This window comes from Orussus abietinus, unplaced genomic scaffold (assembly GCF_000612105.2).
Source record: "Orussus abietinus isolate OABI.00-Male unplaced genomic scaffold, Oabi_2.0 scaffold2, whole genome shotgun sequence".
Classification (NCBI taxonomy): Eukaryota; Metazoa; Arthropoda; class Insecta; order Hymenoptera; family Orussidae; genus Orussus; species Orussus abietinus.
Window position 1 is genome coordinate 1,083,802 of NW_019396012.1, and position 9,889 is coordinate 1,093,690.

At 46.1% G+C, this 9,889-nt stretch overlaps 2 protein-coding genes across 5 annotated transcripts; one reads left to right on the forward strand and one right to left on the reverse strand.

Moving 5' to 3' along the window:
- The first annotated feature begins 146 nt into the window (after positions 1-146).
- Positions 147-9,653, forward strand: LOC105700596 (chromatin assembly factor 1 subunit A). Its single transcript, XM_012426588.1, has 10 exons — positions 147-265; positions 348-603; positions 687-1,507; positions 1,601-1,752; positions 1,836-2,266; positions 2,342-2,511; positions 7,367-7,515; positions 7,622-7,673; positions 7,759-7,897; positions 7,966-9,653. Exons 2-10 carry the CDS (start codon positions 519-521, stop codon positions 9,057-9,059), a joined length of 3,093 nt encoding a protein of 1,030 aa, XP_012282011.1. The 5' UTR covers positions 147-265; positions 348-518; the 3' UTR covers positions 9,060-9,653.
- LOC105700599 (transcription factor Sp1-like) lies at positions 2,593-4,759 on the reverse strand. 4 transcript variants are annotated; one of them, XM_012426591.1, is made up of 6 exons: positions 4,606-4,759; positions 4,139-4,518; positions 3,786-4,035; positions 3,479-3,697; positions 3,253-3,398; positions 2,593-3,169 (listed from the first exon to the last, which is right to left on the reverse strand). In XM_012426591.1, exons 2-6 carry the CDS (start codon positions 4,163-4,165, stop codon positions 2,870-2,872), a joined length of 942 nt encoding a protein of 313 aa, XP_012282014.1. In that variant the 5' UTR covers positions 4,166-4,518; positions 4,606-4,759; the 3' UTR covers positions 2,593-2,869. The 4 variants fall into 4 exon arrangements, with proteins under 4 accessions (XP_012282014.1, XP_023290312.1, XP_023290311.1 ...); XM_023434544.1 differs by having other exon boundaries at positions 3,253-3,350; positions 3,786-4,038; XM_023434543.1 differs by having other exon boundaries at positions 3,786-4,038.
- Positions 9,654-9,889: the final 236 nt, after the last annotated feature.

Here is a 9,889-nt window from a genome sequence, read left to right on the forward strand (position 1 = left end):
GGTAACAAGTGTCAAGTGCGCAAGCCGCTCGCATTCTCCATCGAGGGCAGCAGAGAACTATCGCGCGACCTTGCACGTGAGCAATCTCCCAACTCATCTTTGTATATAGTTTCTAGATCCCTGTGTTATTTTTCTATAAGGCCGCTGTGATTTCCCCCTTCCACTGTGCACTTTCCCGCGGTTTTCGTTAAAGAATACGTCTCGCGATCCACTGTGATAAGACGAAGTGTCAAATTATTGTTCCCATTGTTTGCGATCCATCTCGGTATGGTAATTATTGATGCGATATTGTTACGATACGGTTGGTGCGGTGATCCATTAATCTTACAAGCTTTGATTTTTTCCAGGTTATGGCAGCGCTCAATTTTGAGAATAGAGGAACTACTTAAGGCCCTTGGGGGAATGTAATTAAACGTTAATGTAAACATTATTTTAATTTCGGTAATAGTCTTACGCAACCGTTATCCTGAACATTTTTAAAAAGACGTTTGTTCTCTTTAAATTGTAAATACTTGGCGATGAAAATTATGGATGTTTCAATGAAAGAGGAAGATTGTACGATAGTGCAGGTAACCCCACCGAAAACGAAAAAGTTGAAACAAGGTATTTTTTCGGAGCATTACGTTGAAGTGTCTTTGTACAAATATCGTAAAAGACTTACGTTATTGATACATGGTTTATTTCAGCTCGCCTTCCATTCAAAATGATAAGTTCCATTGAATCGTCCAATTCGACTTCCAATAAGAAAAGGAAATTCAGTTCTCCATCGCCCACCCAATGTCGAAGTCCCAAACTTGTGAAGATTAATACCAAGGAAAATTCTTCTGACAAAATTAAAAAGAGTGAACCAGATGTTTCAGAAGTAAATCGAACTGAATCTGAAGAAGACAATAAAGCACTTAATGATACTAAAGTCACGGAAGTTGTGGATAAAAGTAAAGAAGAAAATGAAAAAAGAAGGTCTGGTAGTAGCAAGGTTAAAGATGTAAAAAGTAAAAAGTCTGATGTTAAGGAGTCAATGCAACATGGTGCTTTAAACCGATTTTTAAAGAAAACTGATGAAAAAGATGATGGAGTTGATACATTGTCAAAATCTACAATAACGTCTAAGTGTGCAAGTACTGTCAGTGATGATGATGAAAATAAATCCGATGGCGAAATACTTCATATTGAAGGAGTGCAAGACGATAGCATAGAATTGATCACAGAATCGGAATCTATACATGAAGAGAGTTTAAGTGTAGCAGATAAAAGTAGTCCAATTGGCAGCGAACAAGAAGTCTCTGAAGTCCATCAGGAAGTCACAGTATTATCATCAGATGACGAATTAGATAAGTCCTGCAATGAAAGTGATGTGAAAAATACACCTACTTCTCAAGCTAACATTAATAAAACTCCTAAACGGAATAGAACTTCATTTACAAAAGAGAAAAAGCTAACTCCTAAACAATTAGAGAAACGCCAGGAAATCGCTAAAAGGCGAGAGGAAAAAGAAAGATTGAAGATGGTAAGTAAATCTGGCTGATAGGTGTGGGTAGTTTGTTAAAAATTTGATTACTAACAGTTCGAAGTCGTTCAAAATTTATATGCTTTTAAATAGGAGAAAGACAAGAAACGAGAAGAGGAACGAGAGAGTCGAAAGAGGGAGAAAGAAGAAAAGCGAAAAGAAAGGGAAGAGAAAGAGAGATTGGAAAAGGAACAAAAACGGAAAGAAAAAGAATTGAAGGAAATGAAAAAGCAGATGGAAATAGAGTACGTAGGCTTAGAAATTAATCTCTTACCTATTGATGTTGAATGTTTATATATTTTTTTTCATTAAATTATACAATTTGCAGACAGAAGCAAAAAGAAAAGGAAGCAAAAGAAGAAGATCGCCGCAAGCGTGAAGAAGCAAAAGAGGAAGAAAAGCGGCGAAAAGAAGAAGAAAAGCTAGAAGCAGAACGTAAGAAGCAGAAAGTGGCTTCGACATTTGTGAGTTTCTTTGTACCAAAAAAACTGGAGGCGAAACCTACACTGGAGGAGGAGGCAGTTGTTAAAGTCAGTAACTTCATGCCCTTTGAAGTTAAAGCCGATATGAGAGTAGCACCTGTTACCAGAAGAAAATTGAGCAAAGAAGATAGATCCAAATTTGATGAATTATGCAATGAAGGAAACGAGTTGACAAAACTGGAACTTTACCTTGCAGAGATCAAGAGTAAAACTAGACAAACTCTTAAATGTGGAAAGACTTGGCCAGCCGAAGCTAAAGACGACGTTATCATTATCGGTAAATCTGCGTCGATTTGTTTTATTCATAATTTTTATTTAGTACTTGTTCTAAATATTTACTTTATACTTGAAGATGAAGAAGACGATGATACGTCTAACATCGTGGACCAAAACACCTTAACGATCGATAAGCATCGCCCAAAACTACTAACGTTCACTGAAAATCGTCGACCTCCATATTGGGGGACGTGGAGAAAGAAAAGCAACCGCATTTCCGCCCGCCGACCATTTACCAGAGATACGGTGAGTCTTTGCTGCATGATTGTTCATTACCATATACAATTGCTCGCTTACGTGGAACCCAGGGTTCAGTAATCGGAAACATTGAATTTCGGTCTTTATTATAACTTTAAAGTGTCATGGTAGAAGCTGATTAAAAAATACAATCTTAAAAATAAGTATTAACTGCCGCGAATACAGATGAGAGATGCACTAAAAATAGTCTTTTTGGTTAATTTCTCTTTCGGTCCTGTAGAGACCCTCAAACGCACTTTAGATTCATTAGGGGATGTAAAATTCTCGTGTCGAGGTAAAGAAATTTCATTTCGGCACATTCTCTTTGGTATTTTTCCTTCCAATCCGAGTGAAGTCCCTCGAGGTGTTAAACCTCGGCAGATATGACGTTTAACTTTCCGCCGCGAAATCCTCTGGCATTTTGGAAAACTGGATAGGCGTTTTTGCGATGCACTTTACGATGCTTGGCCAAGTGGTCGCTGCGGGCAAACCTCTTCGAGCACATCTCGCAAGGATAAGGTTTTACCCCGGAGTGAGATCTGCGATGTCTAGCTAATTCGTCCGATCGGCTGAAACGCCATCCACATCCGGACCACGTGCAGGCAAAGGGTTTCTCTCCGGTATGTCGACGGAGATGAGCCTTCAGATGAGATGCCTTAGCGTAGACCTACGAGCGAGTAAATCATTTCCCTCGAATCGTTCCTTACATTTGGAAAAATGCGACACGTCCGCATTTTATCGGATGCTCACCTTTGCACATCCTTGGTAGGTGCAAGGAAAGCAGCGATCCTCGGCGGCGTGGACGAGGCTCCTATTCGTGTAATCGTGAGTTGCCAAAGCTGCGTTAGCTGCAGACGAGACGAGTAGGTTGTCATCTATTTGATTGTTATTGTAATCTGGAAGAATCGAGGAACCTCCACTATTCATTCCTATATCCGCGAGATTGAGCTAATTAAGCCGAGTCAAGTCAAGGTACCTGTTCCTAAAGTATCTTCTAGTGCCCTGAGATCGATGCCGAGCACCAGCAAGGGTTCGTCGTGCTGAAAGGGTTGCTGAGGCTTCGGCAAAGGCATATGAAGGAATTCCTCGCACAGTGGATCGCACATCGGTGTCCTCTCGGGGAGAGCCGTGTTCCAGCCGCTGTCCAGACACCAGTCCAGCAGTGAATCCAACTCGCTTAACTCGCTCGGGCAACCTGGGAGGCGAATCAACGTGAAATTGGTGGTTTACATAAGGGTACCCTTCTTGCCGATACACCTCTTTGTGTGATCCGTATCGCTTACTCGAGGACGTCGAAGTACCGGTGGTCCAGTCGTTCCAAGGAACCTCGGAGGAGAAGCTCAAGTCCGTGTAGCACTCGACGGCATTCAAGCTGATAGAATGGTCCAACGTCTCCGAGGCCTCGCTCAGAGGAGTGGTACAGGATGTCTCGTAGTCGTAGGGCAAGGTCGTCGTGGTCGGGGTCGAGAGCTGCGATTCCGTGAAAGTATCCATGCTCAGACCCAGAGCCGACAGGAGCAGGTCGTCGGTCACCTGCTGATCGAACGTTTCATAATTCATATATCTCGAAAGTCCAGGAGCAAAGAGAGGTTCCATTTCTCCACCCGTTCTTCGGTCGCCGGCCAGGCATACTTACGTCAAAAACGGACGCGTCGCCGACCATCGTCGATTCCCAATTTTGAGCGCCTTTGACGTTTGAAGCTTCTTCGAGGCCTTTTAGAAATCCTCCAGGGTCGAAAGAGTCGCCGACACTATCGGAGTCTTTCTCTATTGGCGCGTCGAGGAGCGGGTTTTCGCGATTAATCGTCGTCGGCAGATTATCGGTCGTCGCCACAGCTGAGCACAGGCTAACGAGATACGCCGACCACTCTCGAGCATTATCCTCAGGAAATCTCGAGATCCTCCGAGCCCGTCTTCAGGGTCGACTGCGCGAGGGCCTCCCTCGCCCCGAGCTGAACCAGAGGTGGAAGCTGAGAGAACTCTACCACGTGACCATCATCCGGTGCTCGGATCGTCCTGGAATTAATATCAAGGGTGTTAACTTCTCCCGACTCTTGAAACCGGCCGGGCCTTTGGGTCCCAATAAGCGACCCTTAGCGATACCTCCGCAGGATGTCCCTACGAGTCTCTCCCTCAGGGAAAGGGAAAGTGCCTATGCTGCCAGAGAGAGGGCCTGTCGCCTCGGTCGGCCTGACGTAAAGTGACGTCTTGCGTCTCCGAGCGACCAATGGAAACTGGCGGGAGGTTTGGGACGACATTGGGACCAGCTTTGCGATATCTGCGGCTTGTGCCATCCGGTGCCGTCACCGAGGCCTCCCTTGGGACCAGCTCGACTCTCGACACGCTGCTCCCAGCCGCGTACGTCCAACCTCTGGATCGCCGGCAAATGGACGCGGGAGGCTGCTAATTGCCCGATTGCCCGATTACCGCCAGATATTTACGAGCGCGGACTCGTTTAATTGTACTCTCGCGTCCGCCGATTCTCCTCCGGGTCGCAGATCCCTCGGTGCAACGCCGTACCCGTCCGGAGCCGATTGCGCGATCTAGGGCGATCCCTCGCGAAACTGCCCCCGGGATAGATCAACCCATCATCGAGGCGCTCTAAGCCAATCCCTAGATTAGCGTTTTCTCGCGGGTTTTACCCCCCGATTCCGGCGGATTGACTCTATTTCCCTCTTTTTATACCATCCTATGTGCCCCCTGGGCCCGCGATCGCCCCGGCTGTTTTCGGATCCACGAGTCGCGACTCTGACGCGGTGATCGTCGATAGACGAATCGAAGAACGATGCACTTTATCTTCCTGGCGGCGTAATGAAAAACAGACTCCGAGCGGGTGACAGTACGAAATATTGCCGGCCCTATCGCGTGAGATGTGTCACTCAGTACTTAAATCTCCGCCGTGCGCGCCGTACGATTTAATTTCGATATTATTAATACCGCCTTCTCGCGGTAACACGTGGGGTGAATTTTAAGGAGCCTCCGGCAGGCGGTTGGGGTGTCTTTTTTTTTTTTCCCCCGTGATTTTGGAGCGATTTGTCGCAGCGAAAATCTAGAATGGCTCGGTATCGCGAAGACATTCCCTCCGGTGATTATTGTGGATTTATTGTTATCGCATGTGATTTACCATCGGCGTCAGAGCGCGATTAAGGCCGATTGGATTTCTGTTTCGACAATCGACGTCACGGCCCGGATCCACGGCAGAGATGATTCGGTGGCTCGTTTAACTGCGTCGAAAAATTTTCGAGCGACTCGAGGGAATGTCAAGAGTTCGTCTCGTTTGGCGTTATCGGGCAATTTGGCGTGCACTTGCGCAAGGGATCTCGCGATTCCATTGTCACGGCAGGGCGAGGACTCATTACGAGGCCGGGGTGAGACGAGAGCCAGAGACTCTCGACAGATTTCGGAAGAAGCCGACGTGACTACCGATTACCCTGCCTAATGGCTGATTCTCGGCTAAGGGGAGGCTAATCTCTTACGGGGCATAAAACAGCCATTACAGATGGCCCGGACGGTGACAACACGCCGTAAATTAATGGTCGCCACTTCACTCCTCCGGGATATGGCATTGTGCACCACCGACCGATAACCGCGGTTGCATCCATGCATCGTAGGACCTAAAGATTCTTCTCCCTTCTGGGAGCCCGGCTCACACATTCGTTACTTTCTATCTGACGCTTTCGGCTCTTGAAAGGGAGGTCGGCACCTTCTCCCTCGGAATATCTTAAATTCCCGAGGGAATTTCCAATGATGCACCGCCGAGGGGGTATTCACTCAGGAAATCATCGATTCTATCGCTCGAAATCGCAAACAGATAGAAACTGGAAATCAACGAATACTGTCGCAATTTTAAGGCGACTTGGAAGTGCCGTCAAAGAGGTATATAGTTTATGAAAACTTTTCCCCGAACTGGGTGTACCGAATTGTCTCAGACTTGACAATGCGAATATGGAGGCTATAAGGAACGCCCTGAAATCCATATTTCAATTTTAAGATAATTTCTTTATAGCTATTTTCAAGAGTTTCGATGACAAATGAGATTTCCCGAGTTTCAGGACCTACCTTAGGGTCTCCTTACTCACGTGGTAGAATTTGAAAGAAATTGGTACACCCTATTCGGTGAAAAGTTTCATAAATGATTGGCCCCTAAAATGCCCACTTTCACATCCCCTTAAGGGCCACTTGTTACAGAATCGCATTGTTGTTTATCATATCAAATGAAAGGCAATCGGCTTTCAAGGAAGTAAATCGTTTTCGCTGATTTCCTAGTGAATCGCGCCTGCGCTGTTTATTTTAAACTCGTTCAATTTATGGAGAATTGTATGCACTTATCAATTACTCCGGATGGATCTTAATTTTTTTATATATATATATTTTTTTCTTTTCTTCATACCGCGTGATGGCGATGGCGCATTTTCAGCCCGGATGGATTGAAGTCTACTTCTGCTCACTCTGATTATTAATCCGTGGTGTTTGGATCGATTATCCGTACACTTTGAGTCGCGTTATCGCCTCGCAGCATCCTTTGCTAGGACCTTGCGAGGGAAGATGTCGAGTGAGATGAGAGGCTGCGCGATTTCGCGTTGTATCTTTCACCAGCGCGTATCTTTTCGTGACTGAAACTGCCGGCAATGATCCTGGAGCCAACACGTGCACGCTGCACGTAGTATGCCCGAGATATCTTGGCGTCGAGGAAGTTCCTGCGATACCGACGTCCTGCTTATTCATGAGCAGTTAGAATGAAGCGTCTGGAGGCCTTCGGAAAGAGCGAAAATAGATAGAAAAGCATCTTTTAGATTATGCCCCTCGGATCAGGTACTAGGATCCTGATGGAGAGGATTGGTCACATTTTCTGCTCTCTTTCCAGAAATGGTTCGATTACGACGTCGATTCCGACGAGGAGTGGGAGGAGGAAGAACCTGGAGAATCACTGAGAGGGTCCGACGACGAGAGAGACGATGAGAACGCCGATGACGACGAGTACGATGTCGACAACGAGTTCATGGTTCCTCATGGGTAGGATAGCATATACTCGTTATTGATAATTTTACGCAATACGGATTTAACGTTTAAAATTTTTTTTTTTAATTTAATCTAACGCAACGTCGATTTTATTTTTCAGTTATCTATCGGATGAGGAAGCGAAAGCCGACGAGGAAGATTCCGAGGACATGGTACGTTTCTTAGCTCATGTGTGCTGTTTCGTGTTTAAATGGAAACATTTATTGTATAACTATTTTTTCTTTTGCTTTTGTTCAGTCCCCGGAGACGCAGAAGGTGAAGTTGAAACTCCTTGGCGAAGAGTTCGAGGCCGAGAGGAACGAGAAGACGGCGAAAATCAAGCCCAAAGTGATCGGGTGCATCTGGCAAGACGCCGAGGGTCGTTACCCCAAGAATAGTGAGTGCAAATATATCGCTCGTTTGATGTTTTTAAGTGGATATCTGAAAATAAACAATCATTTTCAGCTACATCTCACGTGGTCCAGTTCCTGACCGCTCATCAGGTCTGGGTACGTGAACTACCGGTGGTACTTCGCCCAGCTGCAGGAAACGAGAATCAGACTGGTCTCGAGGGCGACGCGTTATCCCAGAAGCAACCTGGCTCATCGGGGCCTAAAAAGAAGAAAGTGCCAGAAGAGGCGATGCCTGATCTAATCAGGTTGATCCACGGCAATACGCACGGCCGCGGCTTCCTGGTCAAGGAGTTCATGACCTTCTGGAACAAGAAGAACAAGCCTGGAGAACAGCAGATCTCTAAGGCGAGTCTGTTGCAAAAGATCCGGGAAATCGGTAGGTGGATGGCCTGTCCCGAACAGGGTCCTCTACACCTGAAGGCTTGCTGGTACGTCTCCGAGGATGCCCGGAAGGAGTACGGTCTCGAAGACATTACCATCCCGAATCGTTGGTCATACATCCTGACTCCCAAACGCAGGAGCGAGGTTGAAGTTCCCGAGAAGCACGAGAAGGAGAAGGACGACAAGGAGAAGAAGAGGATTCCGTTGATAACGCAGTTCACCAAGAAAGTCAGTCAAGACGATCGGAAGAGACCGAATCTGGAGATGCAGCCCAGAGTGGTATTGACCAAACTGATTCCTACACAAGCGAAGCCGCCGAAAAGGGCGACGTTGATCTCTGTCGCGAGGGGAGAAAACTTTCCAAAAACTTCGACCGACAATACAATAATGAAGTTCATCACGACGTGTAGCCCTAGTAATAAGACTGTCGACAAGGTTCCTACTGTCCAAGATGATAGCGACGAAGTTATGATCCTCGACGAGATCAAGAACGTTAATGAGAAACCGGCTGAAAATATTCAATCGTCCAAGGAGAAGGATGCGACCTCGGCATCAATGGAGATTGATCAGGAGGAAGGTTCGGAAGATAAAATTGCACATTTGGACACTTCTGCTGGGAAGAGTTCCAACGGCGTTCCCATTGTTAAACACGATAGTAAGGAAGTTATTAACGGAGAGGAAAAGAAGGAGCGCTCTGGCGTAAAGAACGAAGGTGAACTTAAGATGTCCGAAGGTGGACAGGGTGCCTTTGTCAATGGAAAGTGAAAGGTAACGTCAGACAGTTTTATTTAGACAAGGTAAATCGGAGACAACATCACAGTGTTGCGGGAGGACTTATCTTTAATGGGGAGATGAGCGGATGGGTGGAGAAATTGTTCGTTCGGCCAGAGATATCAGTAATTAATAATGGTCCGTGACGTTGGACCTCGACTCGTTAAATCATATTTTTGTATAAAAGAGAATTTGAATTCGTAGAGTCGGTGAGAGGGATTATCGCCGAAGAGATACATATATCCAGAAAATACGTAGATAATTCCGTTAGTGGAGAAGCATTTTACAGCAATTATTCACTTCGCCCTAAGATTTATATATATATTTCCGTTATTCCGAGATCATGTACGTCCGTTCTGTCCGAGGAAGGCGAATCATATCGCGTACTTTACATGGCTCAGTTTGCGAAGACGATCCTCGCGTGGGAAATAGGATTCCCGTGCTTCCGTACATAATGTATAGTACAAGTAGGCACTCTAGTATGTGATGTATCTTAATTAACTGCGAACATACGCGCCTTCGCGTTCACCTCGGTGCCTAGCTTTTCTATGCGGTTTACAGCCAGTGGATTAAAGGAAAAGGTAGAAAAGACAATTGCGACCGTCCCTGTTCCTCAGTCCGGGAAGACTTTCCACGTTACTCGACGCAATGCGAGTCTTCGCCCTCCACCTTGCTCCTCTCGTATTCGTCTCTTAGCTAAATAAGCATAAAATATCTCGTTCGGGCGGAGCCAGTTTCGGCCCGGTCGTCGGAGAGGGCCGCCGTAAGAGGCTCGCGGACTTGCAAACGAGCGAGGGCAATCATTCCTAATGTGGGAAGAAAGC

Excerpts from the sequence above, each read along its gene's own strand:
- LOC105700596 (XM_012426588.1), top strand. The coding sequence starts at position 519 with ATGAAAATTATGGATGTTTCAATGAAAGAGGAAGATTGTACGATAGTG. Across the intron at positions 1,508-1,600 it reads AAAAAGAAAGATTGAAGATG|GAGAAAGACAAGAAACGAGA; the intron begins GTAAGTAAATCT and ends GCTTTTAAATAG. Across the intron at positions 2,512-7,366 it reads GACCATTTACCAGAGATACG|AAATGGTTCGATTACGACGT; the intron begins GTGAGTCTTTGC and ends CTCTCTTTCCAG.
- LOC105700599 (XM_023434543.1), bottom strand. The coding sequence starts at position 4,165 with ATGGTCGGCGACGCGTCCGTTTTTGAC. Across the intron at positions 4,039-4,138 it reads GCGACGCGTCCGTTTTTGAC|CAGGTGACCGACGACCTGCT; the intron begins GTAAGTATGCCT and ends ACGTTCGATCAG. Across the intron at positions 3,170-3,252 it reads CCTACCAAGGATGTGCAAAG|GTCTACGCTAAGGCATCTCA; the intron begins GTGAGCATCCGA and ends ACTCGCTCGTAG.